A 27798-nucleotide genomic window follows, 5' to 3' on the forward strand; every position below is an offset into this window, starting at 1 on the left:
ATAATTCAGACTAGCTGGAGTGCAGAGTAAGAAGGAGAAAGAGGGAATGAATCTGCAGAGATGGTCTTCTTCAATTTCGTTCATCAATGTCTGATAGTTTTCAGACTGAAGATCTTGGTAAAATTTATTCCTATGTATTTTATTATTTTCAATGCAATTGCAAATGGGATTGTTTTCTTAATTTCTCTTTTGATAATTCATTTTTAGTTATGGAAACACAACTGATCTGATTTTATATCCTGAAAATTTACTGAACTCATTCATTAGTTCTAATAGTTTCTTGGTGGAGTCTTCAGGGTGTTCTACGTATAATATCACATCATCTGCAAATAGAGACTGTTTTACTTCTTCCTTCCCGACTTGGATGCCTTTTATTTCTTTTTCTTGTCTAATTGCTCTGGCTAGGACTTCCAGTACTACGTTAAATAAGAGGGGCAGGAGTGGGTATCATTGGATAAACTGAGGCAAGATCAGCAAGGGCTTGATGAGAGTTAAACTTTATCATGAAGGTGAAGAGGAGTCGTTGAAGGCTGGCTGAATGTGGTGAAAGAACTGGTATGTTGGTGGGGTCAAGGGGCCAAGATAGAAGGCCCAGAGACTATTAGGAAACTAGTCATTTGGTGGTGGTGGTGGTAAGCCTGGTACTTGGGAGGATGAAACAAAAAATGCAATGGCCTAAAGTGAAAAAGAGCTTGGGTGTTGGAGGAACAAAGAGAAGACCTGTGTGGCTGGAATTGAATAAATAAGGAGGAGCCATGTGGATGGGGTTGGAGAGAGGCCAGGCCTTATTGGCCGTGGCAGGAGCTGAGACTGTCTTCTATGCAGTGGGAAGATACTAAAAGTCAAAGTAGGGAGGTGACCTTGTTTGAGTTGCACTTTTAAAAGACTGAGGGAGGAAGCATCTGGGGAAGAGGGTGGGCAAAACCAAGAGTTTAGACATTTTAAGTTGAAGATGTGACATTATACCTACCTTACTTGTTTTATTTAATTGGTTGAACCTCTAGCATTCAATCTCTTCTGTGTTTATCACAGCTACGTCCTACAGAAATTCTGCAAATTTGTACCAGGTATAGGACTGAGCCAATTAGCCAGGTTAGGAGGAGGAGGAATAGCTGTCATATAGTTTCTATGATCTGAGCACTTTGTGTTTGTGCCAGTGACTAAGCTATTGCCTCCCAGCTCCAGACCCACCCTTCTGTCCACTTTGTGATGGTGGGGTAAGACTCTGTAGACCCGCGGGCTGCCTATAAAGCTTTGCAAGTCAAGGGAGACTGGCAGGAAGGAGACTCCTTCCTGTTTCTTCCCTGTGGGCTTCCTGTTTTTTCAAGCATTAACTCAGTCTACCTCCTTTCCCTGGCACTGGTGGTTGATTCCAGGAGCAGCAGGTGAATCTCCATTGCAGTTCTTCCAACATTTGCCAAACCTGCCTTCTTGTCTTCCCACTCAGGACACCAGCCCCAGCCCAGCAGCACCCCCTCCTCAGAAGTCTGAGTAGCTCGGCTCCCAGAGGCCCCTCTTCCACACCTCTCAGTCTTTATAATCCCAACTACTTTACTATGTTTCTCCAGCCCTGGGGGATGGTAGCTGCTTTCTGCAATTGCTACTGCTGAAATTTGCTACCTCTGAAATACCTTCATGTTTTTCCGTTTGACTTTTCAGTCAACAACTTTTATGTTAATAATCTCTGATAAAATAACTGTTGTGTTTTTTTGTCTCCTGCCTATACTCTAATTGAGACAATTAGATAAAATTACCTCCCATCATCCTGGCTCAATTGACTAAAGTAGACAGAAAACTGAGACCAACAGGTTAATGGCCCATATTACATGGCTACTAGCTGGTAGAGTTGGGATTTGAATTCAGTTTTGCTTTATTTTATTTTGCCTGAAGCTTGTGCTCTTACATGCTAGTCAGGTGACTACATTTAGACAACATTGTCCGAAAAAACACATGGTTTTTCATCACTGAACTGTAGATACAATTTAAAAACTTTCATCATTTTTGTTGCTCTTCTCGAGCCTATTATCAGAGCCAGCATTTCCCAAAACATAGTCTAGGCAACACTGTACGACAAGCCCCATGAAGGATGGGTTCTGGGCTCAAGTAAATTTAGGGCCTGCCCTGGACTATACTCTCCAGAAGACGTATAATGAACATTAGCTTAAGAAATGCTTTGAAAAGCCTTGCAAAAAAATATGTAACCAGGTAGTTTTCTCATAACTTTTCTGACTGGGAATATTCCAAGGATGTGGAAAATGTTGGACTAATCAATATTAAATCAAATATATCCTGGGCAACAGTAGCACCTGGTTAGGAGAAAGTTGTTGGTGCCAGAACTGGTGGGATGTTCTTATCATACAGGGGTTGCTGCAGAGAGTATTGGGGGAAAGTATAACAAATTACAAATATAACAAAGCTGACTAATACCACAAGTATCACAAAATCTATAGACAAAGATAATCTTAAGTAGAATTTTAAAAGTTTATTTATTTTGAGAGAGAGAGAGAGAGAGCACAAGCAGGGGAGGAACAGAGAGAGAGGGAGAGAGAGTCCTAAGCAGGCCCCACACTGTCAGCACAGAGCCCCACACAGGGATCGAACTCATAAGCCGTAAGATCATGAACTGAGCCAAGATCATGAGTCGGATGTTTAACCGACAGAGCCATCCAGGTGCCTCAGTATTAAATAAATTTTAAAAGAATATTGGGGAAGGGGAGTCTGACCTTTGATTAGATTGTAGAAATATGACCCTTTTGTACATTTTAAATTTTCAACTAATCAAACTTGGGGACACATTTCAATCACACTTTTAGTGGAAAAGACATTGGTAATTCTGAAATTAATAACCAGGATTACAATAAAGATTTGATGACTTCTGGGACAAGTGATTTTACTCTCGTTCTCTTATGCCAATCTGGGACAATTTATCCCTCCAAAAGGCCTAAGGTCCCACTTTTACAATTTTGACCTATATAAATCCTGTAAACAGGAGTAGTTTTGCAATGCTTACATTTAATCTTCTGACTATATTTATTTGAAAATTTATCTATGACACCTTGTGAGATGCTTTACTGTAAAAAAAACTATAATTAAAACTTCATACATTTGTTTATTTTTAAGAAATGTGAATCCATCTACATTTGTGTTTGAAACTGTGGTTCAATATTTGCTTATATTTATATTTTATTTAAATAATTGTGCCAGTTAATTGGTTTGAATTATATTGTTTAGAAATCAGTCAAAATGTAGTATACCTGACTAAGTGTTCTAAAACTTAGAGTTAGCTCCTTCTTATTTAACTCCATCTAGAGAAAGCTGTCATAAAAGTTTTCTTCATAGAATATTCTTTAGTCTTAAAAAGGAATGAAATTCTGATACATACCACAATATGGATGAATTTTGAAAGCATCATGCTCAGTAAAGGAGACAGAACACAAAAGGACAACATCGTGTGATTCCACTTCTGTAAGGTCCCCAGAACAAGCAAATCATAGAAACAGAGTAGCTACTGGTTAACAAGGGCTGAGGGAATGGGAGACAGGGAATTGTTTTTTTAATGGCAACAGAGTTTCAGTTTAGGATGATGAAAAGTTCTGGAAATAGTTTGTAGGGATTTATGGTACAATGTGATGTACTTAATGCCACTGAGTTTTACACTTAAGAATGGTTAAAAGGGTGGGGCCCTTGGGTGGCTCAGTCAGTTAAGCATCCAACTCTTGATTTTGGCTCAGGTCATGATCTCATGTTTCATGAGTTCAAGCACCGCATCGGGCTCTGTGCTGACAGCTCAGAGCCTAGAGCCTGGAGCCTGCTTCGGATTCTGTGTCTCCCTCTCTCTCTGCTCCTCCCCTGCTCACACTCCATCTCTCTCTCTCAAAAATAAACATTAAAAATTTTTTTTAAGTCTTTTTTTTTTTTTTTCCGGAAGAATTCTTTAAATTGAGGAACTGAAGGAAATTTGAAAGCTATCCCAAGAGAAATAAGAACTTTAGTGAAAAGTGAAACCAGATTCCTCAAGAGTCCCACTGTCTTACCTGAGGTTCACCTGGCTAGGTTGATGGGAGGCGGGGGGAGGGCAAGCACCTCGGCTTTTGGCCTGGATGGGGCCATAACCCCATGTGAAAATGTACTAGGGATATGGGAAGCCAGTGCCGGCAATTACCACCGTGCCCTGGGCTCACGAAACCCCACTCTCTACCCTAGCGTGTGCCCCTGCTGACACTGAGGTGTTTCTGAGGTTCCTCTAATGAGACTTGAACTCAAGGTTAGTCTCCCCAAGCCACGGCTCCTGGGCCTCGCCCAGCTTGCCTTTCACTGTTGCTATCTTAGCAAACCTGACTCCCGCTCTAGCCTTCCCGCATTCCATCTGTCACCAGTTCTGCGGTTCCTTCCTCCACATCTCTCTCTTTATTCCCTCCGATAATGACTCAAGGCCTGGCAAGGCTGTCCTAGGCCTTACTGCATGAATTTTGAGAGAGCATGTCTCCATGTGAGGCAGACCCAAGAGGTAAAGTAACCAAATGAATACACTCTAATCCAGGCACAGAAAGAAGGAAAATTAATATTTATCAAGTACTTAACTATGTGCCAAGTAATGTGCCAGTTGTTTTCAGGCCTCCTAACAAGTTGATGAGAGCCAGCAGTGCACTTATGTTTAAATAACATCTTTTTGGGGCGCCTGGGTGGCGCAGTCGGTTAGGCGTCCGACTTCAGCCAGGTCACGATCTCGCGGTCCGTGAGTTCGAGCCCCGCGTCGGGCTCTGGGCTGATGGCTCAGAGCCTGGAGCCTGTTTCCGATTCTGTGTCTCCCTCTCTCTCTGCCCCTCCCCCGTTCATGCTCTGTCTCTCTCTGTCCCCAAAAAAATGAATAAACGTTGAAAAAAAAAATTTAAATAACATCTTTTTTAGTAAGCTCTATGCCCACTGTGGGGCTTGACCTCACCACCCAGAGATCAAGAGTCACACGCTCCACCAGCCGAGCCAGTCAGGCGCCCTTAAATAATATATATATAATTATGTATAAATATACATATACATATGTATATACATAATATACATATACATAATTATATATATACACATATATATGTATATACATATACATATTTAAGTTTATTTATTTATTTTGAGAGAGAGAGAATCCCAAGCTGTCTCTGCACTGGCTTGGAGCCCAATGCAGCGCTCGAACCCATGAACTTCAAGACCATGACTTCAGTCAAAATCAAGAGTCAGACGCTTAGCTGACTGAATCAGCCCCCCTAAATAGTATCTTTAATGCAGAATAGCTGTGCCTACTTCTCAGGAAGCACACTAGATCCTAGTGGCAAATACAGTTCTATCTGGTGCAGATATCGACTTGGTTCACTTCCTTTTTTTTTTAATGTTTATTTATTTTTGAGGGGGGCGGGCAGGACAGAGGATTCAAAATGGGCTCTCTGCTCACAGCAGAGAGCCCGATGTGGTGTTGAACTCATGAACCGTGAAGTCATGACCTGAGCCGAAGTCCAACGCTTAACCAACTGAGCCACCCAGGTGCCCCCTGGTTCACACTATCTTTTTTCAAAGTTTATTTATTTTTGAGACAGAGAGAGCACGCAAGAGAGTGAATGCACAATCGGGGGAGGAGCAAAGAGAGGGGGAGACACAAAATCCGAAACAGTCTACACGTTCTGAGCTGCCAGTGCAGATCCTGATGCGGGGCTGGAACCCACGAACTGTGAGATCATGACCTGAGCCAAAGTCTGACACTTAACCATTGCTAATTCCTTCTCTACATCTCGACCTGAACAGCCTACTCTCACCAGCATGCACATCAGCGGTTGTATACCTTTTCTGAGGACTGAGGACAGAGAACTACCTGGACTCATCCCTCTTGACCAGGAAACAGATTCCTCCATTTGGCACCTCTGTTTCTAGCTCACCTACATCCCATTCCACTCACATGACTGCCTAATCGTCTGCTCTTCGGAAGCTAGAATTTGCACTAAAGCTCATTTTACATGAGATTGTCTGATACGACACATTTATAACCCTAGGAGACCTTCATTCAGCTCTTTCAAAATGTACAACTTTCAAAAACTCTATACTTTTGTTCACTTTTCCCTTGAACCTATAAAATGTTTCTTCATAGATCAGAGCAGCTTTTGAACAGACGTTTCCGCAGCCTCACAGTGACGGGGGTGGGGTCGGGTAGGGACAGGCATTGCATTACTGGGCATCAGGCACTGGGAGGCAGTGCATGTGCTATTCACTCAAGTTTCACAACAGCCCTGTAAGATGAGTAGAATTTTCTCCATTTTATGGGTGGTGAGATGGATGGTCCCCTCTCCATGATTGCACAGCCGGTCAGATCACATTTGGAGTCCCTTGTCCAATTCCTAGGGTCACATGAAGCCAGGGGATAGTATGTCTGTTTAGGATGGTCCTTCAACAAGGAGATGCCAAGATTAGATATATACGCTATTTATTGGGGGAAATACCTGTGAAGGTTCAATGGGGAGGGAGTGGGACAAGGCAGGGAGAGCCTTCAGACCAGGACTGTGAAAACAGAGAGGAAAGAAGGACTGAGGAGGAAGGGCCTCAGACCACAGCATAGTCCTGAGAAAGTCTCCACTAAGTGGATGGGGTGTCCCTGAGCAAAGAGACAGCAGCTGGTGTTGGCAACACCATCCTGTGGCAGACCCTTGAAAAGGAGCTGACAGGTGCACGTCCATGGCTGCCATGGGTGCAAGTTACAGAGGGACAGACCAAGTACTTACAGAAAGCACATTTTAATCATCAATGCCAATGGCCACTCCAAGGTCATTGAAACGGCCACTTAGATGGAGGGATGTGACCTCTGAATACAGAGGGATGCAGACTTCTGAATTTCATGGGCCAGGAAAACCAGGAGACCAGCTAAAGTCACCAAGTTTAGTTTTGTTTTTTTTAATTTCTCCAAATAAGGATATCAATAGCCCAATATTACTCACTATCATTTACTATAAGATACTTTAATACCTCCCCTACCCCTCAAGCAGGAAGAGCATAATGTCAGAGTAAAGTCCTTGAAGCCGAATAAATTTGGAACAGTGAAAAAACGAGAATATGTTATTCTTGCTACTCTTGTTTTGCTGCAGTTTAGGTAAAAGTATGCTCACGGACTGGGTCTCGAAACACAGTTATAGGGTATTTAAGTACAGGATGGGGCACTGGACCCAGAGTCTTCTGAGGGAGCTTCCAACCCCGAGATTCATTCATTCAACTCACAAATAGTTACTGTGCACTTCTGGGTGACAGGTCCTAGAAAGTACTGAAGGTCCTGAGGATAAATAAGAAAGAACGGGTCCCTGCACTTGTGGAGCTGGAAATCTGGTGAGTGGAGAGAGATCAGGAACAAGCAATACAAGTTCCGTTGTGGTACCTGCTTCGGTAAGGAAAGGGCCTCTGCTTTAGATAGTGGGCTCTAAAAAGGCCTCTCTAAGAAGGTGACATTTGAGCTAAGACCTGAGGGAGGAGTCAGCCTTTTGAAGTGCTGGATGAGGAGCCAGAAAGACATAATTCTCCAGGAATAGTAAGTGCAAAGTCCTCCAGAAGAGAATGAGCTTGGCACATTTGAGGAACTGAGTGTAGGCGGGGGGGGGGGGGGGCATGAAATGAGCATGAAATGAGGTAAGAAGGGGCAGCCGGTGAAATCAGGCGGGGCATAGTTCCAGCGTGTCTGGCTCAGAGTCCACTCTACCATTATGACAACCTTATTTCAGTGACAGGTACTCCTCTTTGTCGACATACGTTGCAAAATTTCACAGGAAAGTAGAGTATAAAACTGCTTGAAGTGAGATGTCTGGGTATTTCCCTAGGACCATTCAAAGGGACGTCCTTACCGTACGAATTCATCAGGTGTTTCCTTTTGCAGGCTAAGAAAAAAGAATTAGTCTATCAGGGGTTGACATATATTCAGCAAGCTTGTGAGATTTTGGCATATATCTGGCATGGCCGAGTATTAATTTGCATGACAACTGTACCTTCCAAAAATCCACACATTCCCCACCAGCACCTTTTCATCTGTAGCTGCTCCATGTGGGAAGATGTCCTCTATCCAGATTCTTGGGACTGGAATGTGGGGACTAGGACACTTAGAGATGGACCCGAATGACACACCAAGAAGAGAAAAGTGCTATCTTTCATCTAGTGAGAGCTTGCTTGGGACCTCTCCTCTTAATGCTTCTGTTGCTGCTCCCACCACTTCAAAAGGCCATCCCTTCAGATGGTTTTGGACACCTGTGCACTGATGCTCCCCCACTTGTCTGATCTTAAGAATCACCAGGGCACCTGGATGGCTCAGTCAGTTGAACATCTGACTCTTGATTTCAGTTTAGTTCACGATACCAGGCTCGTGGGACCGAGACCCACATCTGGCTCTTCGCTGAGTGTTGGGATTCTCAGCCTGGTTGGATTCTCTCTCTCTCTCTCTCTCTCTCTCCCTCTGCCCTTCTCCCCCACTTGCGGGCATGCTCTCTCTCTAAAATAAAAAAAAATAAAATAAAATATTTATATATTAAAAAAAAAAGAATCACCAGGGGCTCTTGATAGAAACATGGACTTCCAGGCCCATTCCCAGAAGATTCTAATTTAGAAGGTTTTGGTGAGGGCTGCAAATATGAGTGCCTTCTACTAGCAGCCCAGGTGATTCTTACCAAGTGTGCTTAGGAAACTCTACTCTGAGGTTCTTCAGAGCTTTCTAACTCAGCGTTTTCCAAACTGATCCAATCACAAAATGACCTAGAACATTTTCTAAATATACAAATTCTCAAGTCCCAGCCCAAAAGAATCAGAATTATCAGGGAAGGGGCCTGGGAATCTGTATGGTACTAAACAGCCAACGTTCATCTTGTGACAGGGGAAGTTTAGTAAACACTCTGATTGAGACTCACATGGAAACTTTAAGATTTAAGATTCTGATTCACTACATCTTTTTGGGGGGCAGGGAGGGAAAGAGAGAATCTCAATAAGGCTCCATCCATGCTCAGCACAGAACCCCACATGGGCCTCAATCCCATGACCCTGGGATCATGATCTGAGTCAGATGCTCAACCAACCGAGCCACCCAGGTGCCCCCTGATTCACTACACCTACAGAGGAACTCAGAGATCTGCCTTTTGAAATAAACTCCCAGGTGATTCTGATGTGTAAGGTTCATGGACTCCCACTTTGAGAAACACAGCAGTCAAGTTAAATATTATTACAACTCATACCTTTGTTCTTAACGCCAAAGCATTGACAGCATTTACTATGAACTTGCACATCTCCTTGCCTTTGCAAATGGTGTTCACAAACCCCATCTCTGTGTTTTAAAACCTTAATACTTAACTTTTTCAATTTTTTAATTAAGAAAAATTTCAAACACACAGAAAATGCGGAAAGATAGTTCAGTGTGCACCCATTATACTCACCACCTGGTTCAACACTTGCCACATACATTTTAACCATGTACCTTTTTGCTAAACAATTTCAAACTAAGCTGCAGACATCTTGACCCCTCACCCAAACACCTCAGCATGAATATCCTTTAAAAACAAACAAACAAAAAAACAACTATTCTCTTTCATGACCACAATACCATAGTCACATCTAACAAAACTAATAACTAATAATAATTGCCTAATACCAATATCAGTATCCCCAATTGTCCCCCAATGTCTTTAATAGCTAATTTTTCAAGCCTGGAGGCAATCAGGGATAACACATTGCATATGGTTGTTATATGCCTTCTGTCTCTTTTAATCTAGGACAGCCCTTCCACCATTTTTTCCAGACCAGTTGTCTTTGAGAATATCCCTCTTTCTGGATTCGTCTGATTGTTCCCTCGTGGGGTTGTACCAAACATACAAATAAACATTCTCATACAAATATATGTGTATTTGTATTTATAGCATATTTTAAATTTTTTTTTTCAACGTTTATTTATTTTTTTTGGGACAGAGAGAGACAGAGCATGAACGGGGGAGGGGCAGAGAGAGAGGGAGACACAGAATCGGAAACAGGCTCCAGGCTCTGAGCCATCAGCCCAGAGCCCAACGCGGGGCTCGAACTCACGGACCGCGAGATCGTGACCTGGCTGAAGTCGGACGCTTAACCGACTGCGCCACCCAGGCGCCCCTATTTATAGCATATTTACAGAGAGACACAAAAGTTTGTTTGCTCTCTGCCATCCCACATAACCTCTTTCTCCTCTCAAACAATCATATTTAATAATATTATCAAACACTTAAAACAGTGCTTTAAGAAATTTAAATGTATTAACTTAAACTTAGTGTTTAAGTTAACTTAACTTAAACTTAAATTAACTTAAACTTAAACTTAAAACAGTGTTTTAAGAAATTTAAATGTATTACCTTATTTACTCATAACAATAATTAGGTAGATTTGTTACCAATGAAATTAAGGCACAGAGTGGGAAGTGACTAGGTAAAAGGTCAAATGGCTAGTCAGTTGATAGGGTTGTGTTCCAAGACTCAGGACTCTTGCTTTAGAACTGGGTCTCTTAACCACAAAAACAGAATCATAGCATAAACATTATTCTACGACTTAAAAAATGCTTATTTCTAGGCCAATACATAGAAATTTGACTCATCATTTTTATCCCCAACAATTTATTATACACATGAGTATACAAAAAAATTGGAAGAATTGAATGCTTAATACCTATACACTCTAGATTCTATAATTAACATTTTTTTCATGTTTATCACATATTACTTTACCTATAATCCCTTTATCCATCAATCTATCATATTTCTGATGCATTTTTTCCAACTATAACTCATTTTTAAAAACAGTTGTATAAGACTTACAGTATGGAGGTTTGATAATTTATTCACACATTACTCTGCAGTCTAGTGTTTTGCTATATAAATAATGCTGAAATTAACATTCTTGTATTAACATTCTTGTATATTTTTGTATACCTTACAGTAATAATGCTATAGTTGCAGTAGGATAGATTCCTAAAATTTTGCCCATCTCTGTTGAAACTATCCAATGAGCACCAACACATAAGGCACCAGATGCCTACTGTGTTTCTGAAATCTCTGGCAGAATTTCTGCCTCCTCTGGTATTGTTCAACACTATGTGCAATCTTCCCCTAGACCCACTGTGTATTGTACCTTTCAGTGAAATGTGTGTGTGTGTGCGTGTGTGCGCGCGCACACCCCCATACTTTATGTTCTCCACTAGAGATTAAAGAGCCCATGCCCTCTCTTCAACTTTTGTATCCTCTATTTGCCCTGCACAGTGATTTATATTAGATAAATACTTCTTGTTGAATGAATTAGTGAATGAAATTCTGGAGAAAAGTCCAGAGCAGCAGATAGTGGCCAAATGCTGGAGTCTTTGTATTTCAGGCCAAAGAGCTTGGAATGTATTCAATGTTGATTCAGAAACCACAGGAAGTGTCTGAACCAAGGGCTGGAAAGACAAGAATGTTGAGGCCATGAGGCACAGTAATGAGGCTAGGACAGGACCCTGGAGGAAGCAAACAGACTCCTAAACAATTATTAGGAGTTGAAGAACTAAGTTTTACAGTGTAGTTTTTTCAGAATACTTTCTACATTTAATTTTAGTCAGTCGTTTTGAGCTTATGCAGTGTTTTAACTTTTGTATGTATGGTGGAAAAATTAGACAATATAGAGAAACAAGATAATAATCCTCAGTAATTCCATCATCCAGGGAAATCACCAGTAGTTACCATCATGGTGGAAATCTTTTCAACACCTTTTTCTATGCAAATATGCAATAAAATCTATATTTTAATATATAATGGATATATGAAGTTTTATTTCTTTCATCATTTTATTATTTATTTTATAATTATTTATCACTATTTTATTATTAAATTTATGTATAAATATATTTACATATTAAATACAAATTATACATATAACTTATATGTAAGATTATATATATATATATATATATATATTAGATAGAAAACGCCATCTGTAATGTTAGATAGAAAACACCATGTTTGATAGAAAACGTTAGATAGAAAACACCATGTATCTCAAACATTGTATCTTAAACATCTATCTTAAACCTGACACAGAATAAATGCTCAATATAGATTTATTAGATGATTGAATTAATGAAAAATATTCATTGTCATTCACCCTTTGGTGGAGATTTTAATACTTTGTAAAAAAAAAATTTTTTTTAATGTTTATTTTTGAGACAGACAGAGACAGTGTGAGCGGGGAGGGGTAGATAGAGAGGGAGACACAGAATCCGAAGCAGGCTCCAGGTTCTGAGCTGTCAGCATAGACCCATCCTGGGGCCTGAACTCATGAACCACAAGATCATGACTTGAGCCAAAGTCTGATGCTCAACCGAGTCACCCAGGCACCCCCAGATTTTAATACTGCTAACACTTTTGCTAATTAATAAAGCAAATAATTAAAGATAACTTGTTCTAATGTCTCTATAACTAATACACTTTTTCTTGTTTTATGTTATTACTCTTAGAACTATGAATTTAAAATCCATAGACATGGGCTCCTGGAGATAGCTTATTGATATAAACAATACCTAAACATGTTCTTAAGCAGTGACTTATGAACATAGCACTGATTTAGCTGGACTTAGTCATCTTTGAAACATTTGAACATTTGAGTTATTTGATAAAAAGTATTACTCACCGAGCAAACACTAATTTCTTTCCTTTGCAGAGTCTAGGGAGGAGAAAAACAAAAGAATGTTAAAAGAATGTGAATTCATTTGATATTCTGATCTATCTTTTGTTTGGTACACCATGATGGACTCAGTACCTGTGCTCTGTGTACTCACTGCCTAACCCACTGCCTGGCATAAAGTAGGTGAACAATAGGTATTTTTCAAATGACTAAATAAAAAATAGTGAACACAGACATAACAATAATGTCCTCTATCTCATATTTTCATTGCTTTTCCAAGGGGGTGTGAACCTTTAGTACTTGTTAGCTACTTCTTAATTATCCATAAAAATTGGGTACAGGTTCATATAGGAAAATTCCACATTTAATACACAAACATATATTTAGCTGATAGTATTCCTTTCCTTCCTTCAGAGTCTTGACTTCACTCTGAGGAATAATGAAGCAGCCTCACTGGGTTTTATCTATATTCTCTGTCTTGTCAGAGAAAAGGCCCAGAGGCATGGGAAATCACGAGTATTGTCATCCCACAAAAACAAGGGGGACTGGTAACTCATTCCTGCTCATCTTTGTATTTCTCAAAAGTAGCTAAAAAATTAACTAAATCAAGATCTTTTCCTCGGTTAAAGGCTGCTGTAAGAACTACATTTTTCCAGTAGGTGGTAGTATTTTCTTTCTTCAGCATTAGAATTTTTGAAGATTGCCTCAAGGTTTGTTGGCTTTGGTTTTTTTTAGTTTTACTATTCCTTTAGTAATCTGCAGGTGACAATAAATACGTTAATGAAACTGATGTTTCTTCCACTTAAAAAAAAATATATCATTCTTGAGGGCTTTCAAAGGCTCCAGATGGAGAACTTCTGCTTTGGCTGCCATTGATAGCAAAGTATATACCAGGGTAGACTGTGCTGGAACTCTTCTTTCCACTTCCCAATAGAAGTTATTACTAAGGACTAGCTAATTGACAGTAATGTCTTGGAGAAAATGATATGACAAGATTTTCTGCCTCTATAATAATAACGCAAAACAAAAATAAAACATGACCCTAGGATTCTCGATTTTAGGGAAGATAGTCATTAAATTATGCAGATACCTTTCCTGGCTGGTTAATAATGATCTTAAACAATTATTCACACATCCTATTTTAACGAAAACATCTAAACTTCTGCAGCCCCACAAGACCTTTCAATACCCCCAACAGAGGGTTAGGTACTGTCACGTGTCTGACACGGAGTACACGGTGCAGAAACTAGGTTTGAGGAAGGAAGGAAAGATCGAAATTCCAGGGGCATATCATATGCTGTAGTTGAAAAACGGAAGTGTGAATTAGTGGAATGTCTCAAATACTTTATCTTCAAAAATACTGTGTTCACGAGAGTAGGGAAGGCTGGGTCTGAAGCACGTATTTCACTGGTTTCTCAGAAGTACTCTTATAAACAAAGCTTCAAGTTGCTGGAGAAAGTGTTCAAGGGCTCAGTGTTTCACTGAAAACACGGAGATAGCCCGGATTTGGCCATCAAGTCCACCCGCGAATATTCACCTGATAAAAGAAGGTACAGCGATTTTCAGGTTTTAGGGGATTTTTAACCCCTACTACTAACCCTCTACTTTGGAGACCATACCGGCGGCACTTTTCCAGCCCACCTTAGGCTGCTCCCCTGGCCGCCGCACCCCGCTATTCCCTTCCGCGCTGGTGGAACACTGACCCAGACACGGCCTCGGCCTCGCGCACTGCCCAAGTCCAGGTCAACCGCCCAGCCTGGAGACTCCGACGCGCTGACAGGTGGCCTCGCTCGCCTTCCTGCCGCCCAGGGCGGCGCTCGTCTCCCACTCCACACGAGAGTACTCAGGCAGAGCTCCCAGGCTGGTCCCAGAGGTCGGGTGGCTTCCCGAGGGGAGAGAGAGGCCCAAGAGGGGGGCCGGGTGGCCCGCGAGGCCGCCGACGAGAGCAAAGGGCAGCCAAGGCCAGAGCCAGGTGAGGGGTGATTAGGCCAGGCACTTCTCGGGCCCCTTGGACAAGGGCCACAAGGAAGGAGGCCGGCACCCAGGCACGCCCAGCTCAGTGCACCGCCCCTGGGCCTCGGAGGCCCCCGGAACCCGCCCACGCCCCCCGCGGCAGAGACCCCACGTCTCCACCGCCCGCCGGGCAAACAGATCTGCCACCCCCGGGCCTCAGGAGGACTCAGGGGTCACTCGAGTCGGCGAACCACATTCCCAAGGACGAGCAGCCGGTGGCAGCACCGCCCCCTCTCAAGCGCCCTCCGAGTCGTCTACTGCCAGCGCTCGGGCGACTCGAGGGCCCCGACCCCTCCAGAACTCTCAGACGGCCGGGGAGGAATTCACTCGGACCCCTCCCCTTCCCCAAACTTCTTCCCTCCGCCGGGCGGTTCTTCCAACCCGACCCCTCCGCGCCATCCGGCTCCTCCCTCTCCGCTCCCCTCCCCTTTTCTGGTCCCCACGTAGGAATCCGCCCCCCCACCCCCGTCGCCCGCGGGGTCCGGGGATCCTCCCCCCGACTCCCCCCGCGTGCCGCCGCCGCCGCCCGGGTTCCTCTCCCCCCTCTCGGGCGCTCCCTGCCAAGCCCATGATGTAATGGTGTATGTTAATCAGTAGCATGTGGGGAGCTCCGGCTCGGCGGCTCAGTCCTCCGCGAGCCGACACTGGAGGCGGCAGCAGCGGCGGCGGCGGCGGCCCGGACCCGCAGCACCGCACTCTCTGAGCGCCGCCCGCCCCGACGGCATGGCCCGCAGCCCGCGCTCCGGGCGCCCAGACCCTCGCTGAGAGCCGCCTCGGCCCCCGACCCGCGCACGGGGCCCCGAGCCGCCGGGATGAGCCGCGCCGAGGTGAGCGCCCCCACCCTTCCGACCGCGGCAGGGGACCCGCCGGTCACTGGGTTCTCCTCCCAAGAGACTTCCCCCTCTACTCGAGAAGTTCTGGGAGGCGGGAAGCGGGGTGCCGGCAGCGAGCGGCCCCTCGAGGGTTGGCCGCTGGGCTCTTCTCTCCGCCGCCAGCCGCCACCGGACAGGGATAGGACTGGGGGAGCCCCCGAAGCTGAACTTTCTTCTTTGCGGTCGTTGGGGGGCGTGTGCGGGCGGCGCTGAGCCGCAGTCTCGGCGGAGCCGCCCTGCCCGCCGGGGGAAGCAGTGTTTCGGACTCCGGCTGTCTCCGCGCTCGGCGCGCGCCTGGAGCCGTTCCGCCTTCGGCCTGGGAAGCGCGGGCGAGGCGCTGGGCTGGCCGGACCCGCCCGTAGGCGGTGGCAGCCGGGGCAGAATGCCTAAAGCACACACGCGCGTACACACAAACGCACACGCACGCACACATCTGATCGCTCAGGGCAAAGCAGGCCCTCGGAGACCTCCCGGGTGGGCTGGAGAGGCGCGGCGCGGGGGAGCCGGGGCTCGGGCTGCGCCTCCGCCCGCTGGGCACGGAGCTTTGGGTGGGGAGTTTATTTTTGTCTCGAGCTGCTGCCGCGGCTGCTCACGGCCTAAATCCAGAGGGGCGCCTGGCGGCGGAGATGCTGGCTGTTGCTGTAGATGGAGCTGCAGCCGCTCGGCTGCTTCTCCGGGAGGTGGAGGAGGAGGAGTGGGAGGAGGGGGAGGTAGAGAAGGAGGAGGTGGAGGAGGAGGAGTGGGAGGGGGAGGAGGGGGAGGAGGAGGAGGAAGGAACTCGGGCTGCCGCTGCCTCCGCCTCTGTTTTGCATTAGCCCCCACCCCCACCCCCGCGCCCCTTCGCAGCCGCATTGCAAGTTTTCCGCGCGAGGAAGATCTGTTGCTGGTGCTGGCGTTTGCAGGCTCAGCCCTCGAGGCCACCCCGGGTGGCGTGTGTAGGGAGCACCAGCCGTTCGCAGAGGCAGCAACAGGAAGCCGTGGGGTCTACTCCCGCACCTGGGAAGGAGGCTTCTGGCCATTCCCGGAACGGGAATAGCTCATCTCCCGCATCCGGGTGCGGAGGGGGCGGCCGGAATTTGGGGGGACTAAACCCCCAGCGGGGCGCCCCCCCCCGCCCCCTCTGATGCGCTCGTTTCCCGGGCGCGCTCCCTCGCTGGCCGAGGTCTCACTGCAGCCTTTCTCTCCTTCCAGTGGTGATCGCCGCTCGGGAATGCGGGTGTGAAGGGTCCGAGCTGCCGCCCAGCGGGGAAGAGACCCCGGGACGCCGGAAATCACCATCCCGGAGCTGCGAAAGGGGGGGAAAAGAGCATTCTTTCAGTTTGTGTGCCTTGTGGGGAATTTTTTTTAATCGTTATTTTTTTAAAAAGAAACATTTCCGTGCTACTGTCTGTCATCATCTCTGGGGAAATCAGCCAGAACCACCGGAACATAACTGAAACCAGACGAGAGAGGCAGGAGCCGAGGCAGTACCTGCAGCGTCCGGGCACCGGAGCCACCTTGGAACGGGAACGCGTCTCCGGCGGCCGCGGGGCTGCGGCTCCGCCAAACTTTGGGGCGGGCGGGGCGGGCTGGGGCGCCGAGGGGGCTTCGTAGACCAAGGGCCGCCCCCTAACCATGATGTTTCGCGACCAGGTCGGGGTGCTGGCGGGCTGGTTTAAGGGCTGGAACGAGTGCGAGCAGACTGTTGCGCTGCTGTCTCTGCTTAAGCGCGTGAGCCAGACCCAGGCCCGTTTCCTCCAGCTCTGCCTGGAGCACTCGCTGGCCGACTGCGCCGAGCTGCACGTCCTCGAAGGCGAGGCCAACAGCCCCGGTAAGTGCGCGGCCGCCGCTGTCCCTCCTGTTCCCCCCTTCCTCCTTCCCCCATCCCCTCCTGCTTCCCAGCCTCGGGCCTGGGCCCCGCCCCCGGTCGCCTCCCAGCGGGTACACCGAGGGCGCGGGCCGGGGCCCTTGGCATGTCACCCCTCCCTGCCCCCCCCCCACCCCCAGTCCCTGCGCCCACTTACCTCCGCTGGCCGCTTTGGTTTTTTGCCCACTGTCAACTCCTTCAGCCCATTCCGTGTGGTAGCCACGGTAGCATGAATGATTGATTTTTCTCTCATGCAGTTTCCTGGGAAATAAGTAAGTCAGGTCACGTAGAGTCTGGATTTTCTGGGCTTTTTTTTTTTTTTTTTTTTTTTTTTTTCCTTCTTCTTTTGGGCAACGTGGCTCTCTGGATTTCAGCAACACATGAAGAAACCCGGGCTGCCCTTCAGAGAGCCAAGCTTTGATTAGGCTGTATGAAGGATACATGAAAATTCAATTTTATTATTCATTTTTCCCCATGGATATTCCAGTTTCAGAGCTCTGTCTTCAGACTAATATGCAGGTCATGCTACATTCGCAGTTTGTATACTATGAGGTTATACTTCTTTATCACGACCTCGTCGTGTCGATGTGGATCTTGTAGAAACGGTCTTACAGAAAGGGTTTTGGTAGAGAGCAGGCATGAATCAGGGTCCTTCATATTTTTGTTGGAAAACTTTACTGAATATAACAGAATCGTTTCATATTTACAGACCTCTCCACTAGTATAGAAAATGAATGTACTGGAAAGGTTCAGCAGTTTTCTATTTGCTAGCATGGGTGGTGACAGACTGAAATTATATCCTGGGGTGGGGAGGTGGGGTGAGGATAGGGGGTAGGGGCAAGGTCCGTTGTAATTTTGGATAGGGGAAATTCTTTAGTTCCTGCTGCAGCAGGAGGGTGAACAGAGCCCCCAGTGTTTACACAGAGAAAAGAATGCAGGGTCCTCTTCCAGCTGTTCCGTGTTAAAGCCTCCAGCCTGCGAGACTCAGCAGAGGTCTGGGCTGCCATTTGATGACAAGGTCCAGTTGAGGGCAGCAGGGCCTGGGAGACACTGAAGTGAGTGTGTGGTCAGGGCAGCAAGAGGAGAGCTGGCCTCCTCCTTACTCCTCCCTGGTGTGGTGCTCATGAGGCTGAAAACCCTTGGATGGGTTGTTTCCATATATAGAATCAGAGGCTGGAAGTGAGCCGGGAAATCCTCACAGCCCTTTTCCTGACCAGACAGGGCTGCACCCAGAGGTCCCTGTGCCTCCCGGTGTGGAAGGCCGCACTGAGACAGATCACACAGGCCCCAGTGGGATTCAGCAAGAGCCCAAACAGCACCCCCTGTTACAAGGGTGGCAGGGGCAGGGCCCCTTCTGTTCAGTTACACATTTATAAATAGCTGAAGGGCCAGGCTCCTTCCTAAGGGTGTGGGAGCATAACTAGGAAGACTGATGATCTGCTCTCTTGACTTCTGTCCTTGATGTGACAGGGTAGTCTGGTTCACCTGCTTGATATTGTTTTCTCGGGTTTGACAAACAAGGTTATGTAAACTTTCGTGTGTTATAGACTGCAGGGGATTTAAGAACAGTAATTTGTGTGGAATGCTTGACTTCAGTGCTTGAAGGGACTGTTTAAAATAATGAATCTTCAGGTGACTCAAATGTTAGAGCAACATTCTTGCCCTTTGGGTTAAAGAAGACTTTTCCCCACATAGTAGCAGTTCAGTAAGTGAAGCCATTAAATGTGTGGTGTAGAAAGAAATCACTTACTTTAAAAGTCTCGTCATTTAATAAACCAAAAAAAAAAAAATGAACTTCTGTGTTTTTAAAAGTCATTTGGCAATCTTTTTCCTCAAAAATTTTATTTTGCTATACTTATTTGTGGAAACCTACCTGTTCCTGCTGCTAAGTGCCATAGGTATACAAAATCTAGAGCCATTATGTAAGATAGGGACCATTTTCCAGTTTCTGAATTAATGTTACAGCCCAGAAATTTTGCTTTCTTTGAAATCTTTGCATTTGTCCTGTGGCCAGGACAGAAATTCATTAGTGAGGTCGTGTGATGGTTCAATTTACTTCTGCAGTATGGGGATCATACAGAGAATCAAGATTGGTCATAGCATATATCCAAGCCTGGAATATGGCTCTCTCACATATCTGGAACCTAGCCAAGAACCAGTGGGGCAAAAATGTCCACTCAGCAACCAGAATAGAGGGCATCAAGTATGGGAGAATACTTCAGACCCTTTCTCAGAACATACTTATTCTTATTTTAGATAACAACCCTAACAATTTTTTTTAATGTGAGAAAGGATCCATGGCGTATTAGGGGTAGCACATTTAGAATGAGGTGACCCTTGACAGCTTGACAACCAGGAAAGAGACAGAAATATTATAACTTTAGACACAAGAATTAGAAGTAGAAGCCCTGAAGGTTTGGGAATGTTAGGGTAGGAACCCTCAATTGATTCTGCAGGCATTGTTCTGTAATAAGTAAATAATTACTATTTACCATGAATGAGAGTGAACTACCAAAAAGGATACATTTTTGAATACACTCTTTGAGAAGAGAGGAAAATATGCCATAAACTTTGAAAATATTGACAGTCAAGATAATTAACCTCCAAGGCTGTTTTGGTTTGTAAAGCTCTTACCCATTCAGAAAACTAGGCTGTGTGGAATGACTCATTCATTGGCTGGCTGAGGTTTCCTATACCAAAATCATCATGTATCACTTACTTTTCTTTGTAATCATCAATTAAAAAGCACATATTTTTTCTGGTGTTGAGAGTTTAAACCTTGGTGAATGGGAACCAAATTCATATCTGGGGCGTGATCTCAGTGTAATAAAAAATGTAATTAGTCATAGTATGAACTTGGCTCTATTTTCTCCAGGACTGACTTTAAATAGAGATAATTTTTCACATTAAATGTGGTTTGTTTGAGATCCGTGGGATGTATTTTGATACTAACTTTTTCTTCTCTTAAATTTAGCATTTATTGAGAATTTAGTGGTTCACGGTTTATCCTTTGCCTCAGGTTCATGGTCATCTGAAATCCAAAACTAACAAACAAACAAAAAATGGTTGAGTCATTCCCTGAGACTGTGTGTGTGTGTGTGTGTGTGTGTGTGTGTGTGTGTGTGTGTGTGTTTCACGCTAGATTTAGTCAGTGGGATCTGCTCATGGTCAGCTTCCCAGGTAGAGACTGGTTTCCAGAACCCTCAAGTCGTAGATTATTGCCCTCCAGTCCAGATTAACCTTGAGACCTCTGGCCAGTCCCAGTTTGTAGATGACTGTTTCTGGGGCTAACAGGTCCTTTGATACATAAAAATGGCAAAGTGGAACCTACTCCCTTTACGTGCAATTTCCTAAAGAAAAATAGGTTGTGTGACATTATTTATTCATGACTTTTGTCGTTTGGACTTGAAATATGTTTTGCAGTGGAAACAGTGTAATAAATGGAGGTGTGCCAGTGAATCCGTAAAGACTTACTAACTCACAAAACAGTGCATACTTTGTGGGGCAGTTGCGTATGTTTGTAGTAAGTAAATGATAAAAAGATTGTTGCTTTCCGTATAATTAAATACAACAGAAAAGATGATCTGAAATGGTGGTGCTTGAGACAAAACTAACTGTGGAGATTGGAAAAGGACTTGTGGGCATGTTTTCTCTCATTAGAGGGTGAAGGTGTTGATTCTGCGATTTTTATAGTGTTTGATTTCTACAGAGTAGGTGTATCATACCCTGAGTTGCTCCTTTAGATCATAAACGGAGTAAAAGGAAAACAGAAGAATTGAGATTTTTCCTGATGTTGCTGCAGAAAATCTTGTTTGTAGTTCTGCCTTTCACTTACTCATTCAACATTCGTTTTCTGACTGCCTGCTACTTTCCTGCCCCTGTGTTATGCAGTGGGAATACAAAGGTAACATACTATATTCCAGTGCCTGGTCCATAGATACCTGGTGTTGAGTAAATGACTAACACGGTATCATAGGTGCTGAAGCAGTGATATGGGAATAAAAGGAGTGGAGGGAGGGCTTCTGGGAACATTGTAAACCTAGCAGTTAATTGCCTGGGGAGTCAGAGAAGACTTCACTGAAGAGGAGATATGTTTGAGTTGAGTTTTGAAGGGTGATTAGGAGTTGGTTCAGTATGTACAAAGGATTGTAGAGAATACGCATGAAGGCATTTTTCAGGCAGAAGGGATAGCTTTGATAAAAATGTTGCCTTATGAGAGGGCCTGTGCAGAAAATAGTGAGTTGAGTGGCTAGAAGAGTGTAGAATCCAGACTTCTAAGTAAGGCAGAAATTAAAACAGAAGCTGTGGGTGTGTAGGATTTTGCCAGCTAAGGTGTTTGGACCTAATTGTGCAGAGATGATTGAAAACCCAAGAAGGCTTTTAGGAAACGAGCTAAAAGATGGAAGGGCTGTGTGTGTGTATTTGTACACTTTTGGGAAAGTGCTTTCTAGTATATGCATGATCCTCTAAAAGGCAAAAATGGGAGAAGTGAGGTAAAGTTTGGTTTGGTTTCCATTTTGGTCACCTGGTGACATCATTATCTCAGGGCGGCTTTGTTGACCTCAGCATTGATCTGTGGGGGAGAAGAAACGACTAATATGGAGAAGAAAGGAAGGTTTGTCCAGGTGGTCATTTATTTATATGCATGGGAGGGCATATGTTGTAAAGGATTCTTGCAGTATGGATTTTGAAATCAGTCACAGTGCGCTGGTCAATTGATTCCTGGGCCTCAGTTTTCTCATCTGTAAAATGGAGCTAATAAAGCCTTGTTATTGTCCATAAGTTACTTGTTAATAATCCAGTGAGGACCTATTATATCCGCCATGTTTAAATTTGCCTCTGTTTAATGTGGAGTTGCCTCTAAATGAATGTGGAATTTATATAAATAATGTTTTTGTAAATGACAGGAACTCTTTTTATTTAAAGGATTATCAAGAAGAGATTGGAGGGGCACCTGGGAGGGTTAGTTGGTTGAACGGCCAACTCTTGATTTCGGCTCAGATCACGGTCCCAGGGTTGTGGGATCGAGCCCCGCGTCGGGCTCCACGCTGAGCGTGAAGCCTCCTTAAGGTTTTCTCTCGCTCTCTCTCTCTCTCTCTCTCTCTCCCTCCCTCTCTCTGCCCCCCTCCCCCGCTTGCACTCTCTCTCCTTCTCTCTAAAATTAAAAGAAAAAGAAGAGATTGGAGATGATTGGCCCCTTGAAAAGATAGGAGTCTACGTCACTCTGTCTTCTGCATGTCAGCTTAATTTTATTCTCTATCATGTTGGGTCCTAAAAAAATTCAACCCTGGCCCAGTTTTCCTACATAACTTGTCAACACTTTTTCCCTTCAGTTGGTGAATGTGAAAAGCAGAAGTCATTTTGTATAAGGACTTTATATCTGAAGCACTTTTCACTTAGGGTGTTGTAATTTTCTGTAATTTTCTGGACAAACTGACGGCAGGTCACATACATTTGTACGCTCTGTTGTGAATAACTTGGATTTGCTTGTTTAGCTTGGGTGCTGTAGGGCTTCAGAGACTGAGTATGTGTTATAAACAGGTCCCCTCAAAGCAAGTAAGAGGCAGACAAACTTAACAGCAGTCCAGTTGGTTTGTTTATGTTGAAATAAACAAAGCTGGGTGAAATGAGTGTCAAAAGGGCTTGAGAAGTAGCCAGAGACTTCCCAGTGTGCCCTGCACAGGTGCGATTCTAAAGAGAACTGACAATGCCAGAGAAAACGAAATTCCTCTCTTCCTTGACCTGAGGAGAAATTTGGAGGTTTTCGTCTATGAGCAAAGGGCCTTGTATAACTCATCTGCTAGGAAAGGTGTGGTGCTTTTTTTTCTTTTTGAAATAGAATTATTGCTTTGAGTTTTTGGCCAGTTCCTTCCTTTCCGTCCCTCCTAATCATTCCTTCCAAGGCCTTACTGACTTCCACTGGGTCACGTAGATTACGATGCAGAATCCGATGTCTCCTATGAGCTATTTTTTGCTTCTTTGGGAGCCGCCTGAGGCAGGACTCTCCCAAAGAGAGCACATCTTTCAGAATGGGAGCCTTCCCCCTGGGTTTAGCTAGTCAAGGCTAGGGAAGCTACTACTCCAAAAGCCATTGTGGAGTTTGGGATGAACTGGCCTGCTTTTGTGCAGGAGCAGGTCACTCCGTGGGACTCATAGGCTAGTTGTAGGGTTTTGTTCCCACTCCACATATCAACATGTTAATACAGTTTTCCTTGTCTTGGTTTACTAGGAAAAAAAATCAAATGATTCAGTGGTTTCTTTTACACAATAAACAATACCATTAAATGGCATCTGGAAAGGAGTATTAGGTAAGGAACTGTGGGACCAAGGTCCTCAACACATGTTAATTCACCAGATACCCCAGCAGATTGCTGGGTGCATGTCAAAATGTGAGGTAGGTGTAATGATTCTTCTCAAGGAGCTTACACTTGAGTTGTGGAGGTAAAACAAATATAATGGTTAGACCAGAAAGAGTTACTACATGCTGTGGTTCCCATGAGAGAACAAACCTGGAGTTGAACGAAAGGGAGGGAACAGGATAGGTTGGGTAGTCCAAAAATTATGAGTGGAAGAAGTTAACTTGACTGTGTCATTTGAAACAAGTGCTTTAAGGCTCACCCAATTCTTGCCTTTTTAGTATCTCCGATGTGAGTTTTATTAAGGAAACCACACACGTAGGGGGATTCCATGCATGAGCCATGGAAGGGGCAGGCTTCCTGGGCCTTTGAAGGGTGAGTATGAGTGCGTTAGAGATAGTGGAACATGATGCCTTTTGTTCATCAGGCGTGATTCTTGAACGGAAGGAGTAATCCAAACACTTCCGTGATTTCTAACATTTAAATGTAGGGACATGAAACATCTACTCACCTAATATTTGTATCCTTAAAATTATCCATAACATCATAAGACTTAGTTCTCATGGCTCCTCCCAGGAGGATACTCTTGTATGTTACTTTGATCGGAACTAGTGTTCAGCAGAAGTGTTTTGAACACATATAGGAAGAGACAAAAGTGACTTACACTAATTCTCAAAATATTATGTGCTCACAGATCACTTGGGGATCTTGTTAAGCTGAAAACTCTGATTGAGGAGGTCGGTATTTCTTTTTTTTTTTCAAAAAAATTTTTTTAACGTTTATTCATTTTTGAGAGACAGAGACAGACAGAGCATGAGTGGGGAAAGGGCAGAGAGAGGAGGAGACACAGAATCCGAAGCAGGCTTCAGGTTCTGAGCTGTCAGCACAGAGCTCGACACGGGGCTTGAACTCACGAACTGTGAGATCATGACCTGAGCCAAAGTCAGACGCTCAACTGACTGAGCCACCCAGGTGCCCCAGGAGGTCGGTATTTCTAATAAGCCCCTGGGTTAAGCTGCTGCTGCCACAGAGCACTCTTTGAGTAGAAAGATCACAGACTTATTAGAGGTGGGAGGTAATGTTGAGGTCATTGATGCCTTGACTTTCAAGTTTTATGGATGTGTATCAGAAGATTTTTGTTCGCAAATGAAAACTTACACGAAAGCTTATGGGAAGTGGCTACACTTACCGCTTCCCACTCCGAACCTAACTCCAAGGAGAGCAGTTTGAAAATCATCTATCTGTGTGCAAGCACTATGATTTCTTCCCCTGGCTCAGAGACATTCAAACTGTCTCTCCCAGACCCGAAATGAGGCTGGGTTTGAAGAAGGCAGAGTTGGTCCCTGCTTGTAGCATTTCCCCGAGCTTTTTAGAGGTGCCCCTGCTGGAATTTCTAGGCATTCTAATCATCAGTGTCCCATGGAAAATGAGGCTCCAGGAGAGATTCATTTTTTTGCTGATGCTATGGGCTGTAAAGTTGAGCTGGAAAGAGCAGAAATGTTAATTCCAGAAACCGGATGGGAGAGCTCTCTTCCTACTTCCCCAGTGCACTCCCATACAGCACAACCATCGGAATTTCTGAGGCAGCTCGGCCTGATCTGTCTGTAGAATTCAAGTGCTTGTGTGCAGCATAAATACATGTAGAACATCGTGTACATTTCTAGCTGTGTGAGGATGTGCACCAGATACGTGATTGAAATGTGTGACTGAAATGGCGATGCTGAACCACTTTTGAATTTCTGAAGAGCCACAAAGGAACAGGGGAATCATTGAAACCTCAGTAAATAACATTGTCTCGGTTTGTAAAAGAAAAAAGGAGGGAGGAAGTAGGTTCTGTGCCAGGGACCTGTGAAGTTAACACTAATCTTGTGCCAGATACCAGAAGAGGATTTGAAACTTGATTTGCCAGCGTTTGGATGAGGAGGTAGGAAGTGGTCTGGCTTTCCTAAGAATGGGAAGAATGGGTCCTGCAAAACTAAAGTAATTTCCTTTTTGATGGGGGAATGGGAAAGGAAGAGAGATAGCATACAAGAGAACTCTGTATTCTGGGCAGATCACAAGAATTCTGGTAGCCATCCCATATCTGAATTTTAGCACAGCCTTTGACAAATCCCCTCGTTTCCTGCCAAATAAAATGGAGACATGGAAGCCTGGTCAGGGTGTAGTTATGTGGCCTTAGAGTGGCTCCCGTGACTTGACAGGCAGGCCTGGCTCCGGCCACTGTCAGCCTCAAGGGAGGACTTGGGTGTCGTGACTCGGAGCTACATGTTCTGCATCGTTATTCGTGTTGACATGTGACTCAGACAGGGGTCCCCAAGAAAGCAGAGCCCTAGGCAAGGGCTGGTGTGCAGGTAGTTTATTTGGGGCACGCATCCCAGGGACAGGAAAGGGGACTGCGGAGAGAAATGGAAGAACGGAAAGGTAACACAAGATGCTGTTATCTAGCTAGGCACTGCCGTGGACAACTTGGGCTCAGTCTCGTGGGGACCCCCTGAGGAGCCATACTGACTACCTCAGAAAGGATAGACAAGGTGGCATTTATCCCTGGCTCCCCTTTCCCCTTGGTCAAGGGCTGCCCCAGGGTATCGAGTCCCTGCACTACCAGTGTGAGGGCTGAGCCTTTTTCAGCATCCCACGATGTGCTGTCAGAGAAGCCCCAAGGCAGAAAGCTAGGGAGGAGTGGTAGAACTGAAGCAGGTTGCTGTCTGAGGCCGGTGGCCACAGCAAGGACAACAGTATAAGCCGGGCTGAGAAGGTATAGCTGTCAAACCCATGGATGAACCTAGAGGGATAGCTGGGGGCTCGATGACAGATTCATGATCCAAAACATATGAATATAACAAGATGGCTATTACATCACAGTAAGCATAGCCCCTACACTTGTCTTCCCTAGACCTCAGTCGGAAGAGGCACAGTTCAGTAGCAGCGTGCAGGGAAAGGACTTCTGGCTTTTAGTAGACTTAGAGTTCAGAATGAATAATGACACGATGTGGTTGCCCCCAAAGCCACTAAACCTTTAATAATACATTATATGCATACTATAGTATATAATAATATTGCCTTCAGAAGCAGGTCTTCTCTGCCGGCCAGACTGTCCCTTGAGTTGGGGGAGTGGTTCTGATACACACTTGGAGGGAGATGGACAGGTCAGGATGTGGCCAGAGGAAAGAGCATGGTGGGGCCCTTGAGGAACCAGGCGAACACTGAGGCTGGAGAAACAGTTGGGCAGAGAACGCGACGACTATCATTGGCTTCTTGAAAATCTGGCTTCCGGTTGAGGGCTTTAATTCTGTATCCATGTGGAGGGTAGTATATATCGAAGCTGAAGATCCTTTAGCTTAAAGTAAACAAAACTCTGTAATGATGAGAGCTCCCAGACAATGGCACACGCTGCTGTAGGAGGCTATGGCTTGGCTTCCCCCAGAGGTGGGTGAGCATTCAGAACAGTGCAGGGCATGAAATAGTGCTTCTAAATAAGACTGGCTCCTATGTATTGAGCGCCTGCTCTGTGCCAGGCACATTACTGAAACCTTTGTATACATTATCTCATTTATTCCTCCTGACAACACTATGGAATGAGATAGGGACTGTCATTCCATTGGTTAGGGAGGAAATAAGCGATCTGACTTCCAAACTATTCTGCGTGCTTCTCCACTGTAGGGACTCAGTGGGTTTCTTTAAAAAAAGAGACTGTGACCTCTTGGATGACCTCCAAAGTGCCTTCTAACCTTAAGAGTCAATGGCTTATGTGAGTCAGGAATAAAGGTAAGAAAACAAAGCTGCTGGGACCAGAGGAGAAAAAGAGAGAGAGACAATATGAGTGAATGAATAACTGTATGAGTAAGGGTGGTCTTTCTTTTTCTTTCTTTCTTTTTTTTTTTTTTTTTTTGAGACAGAGAGAGAGCATAAGCAGGGGAGAGGGGCAGAATAAGAGAGAGAGAGGTGGGGCTTGATTCCACAACCCTGGGATCATGTCCTGAGCTGAAATCAAGAATCGGATGCTCAACAGACGGAGCCACCCAGGCACCCCCAAATAAAAATCTTC

At 45.0% G+C, this 27798-nt stretch overlaps 1 protein-coding gene and 1 long non-coding RNA gene across 5 annotated transcripts in view; one reads left to right on the forward strand and one right to left on the reverse strand.

The window, feature by feature from the left end:
* Positions 1-10620: 10620 nt before the first annotated feature.
* LOC123583864 lies at positions 10621-14707 on the reverse strand. Its single transcript, XR_006705017.1, has 2 exons — positions 12673-14707; positions 10621-11446 (listed from the first exon to the last, which is right to left on the reverse strand). It is a non-coding gene; the product is annotated as an uncharacterized LOC123583864 (long non-coding RNA).
* A 691-nt stretch (positions 14708-15398) lies between these two features.
* SAMD4A (sterile alpha motif domain containing 4A) overlaps positions 15399-27798 on the forward strand; it is a 217754-nt gene continuing 205354 nt past the window's right edge. For 2 of the 4 annotated variants that reach the window (XM_045451020.1, XM_045451023.1), the window contains exons 1-2: positions 15399-15506; positions 16743-17361. In XM_045451020.1, coding sequence (XP_045306976.1) covers positions 17166-17361 — 196 coding nt within the window. In that variant the 5' untranslated portion in view covers positions 15399-15506; positions 16743-17165. Of the gene's footprint in view, positions 15507-16400; positions 16606-16742; positions 17362-27798 lie in introns of those variants that run through there. The other 2 variants (XM_045451024.1, XM_045451021.1) reach the window with 1 other exon arrangement.

The sequence above is a fragment of the Leopardus geoffroyi genome, chromosome B3 (genome assembly GCF_018350155.1).
Source record: "Leopardus geoffroyi isolate Oge1 chromosome B3, O.geoffroyi_Oge1_pat1.0, whole genome shotgun sequence".
NCBI classification, from domain to species: Eukaryota; Metazoa; Chordata; class Mammalia; order Carnivora; family Felidae; genus Leopardus; species Leopardus geoffroyi.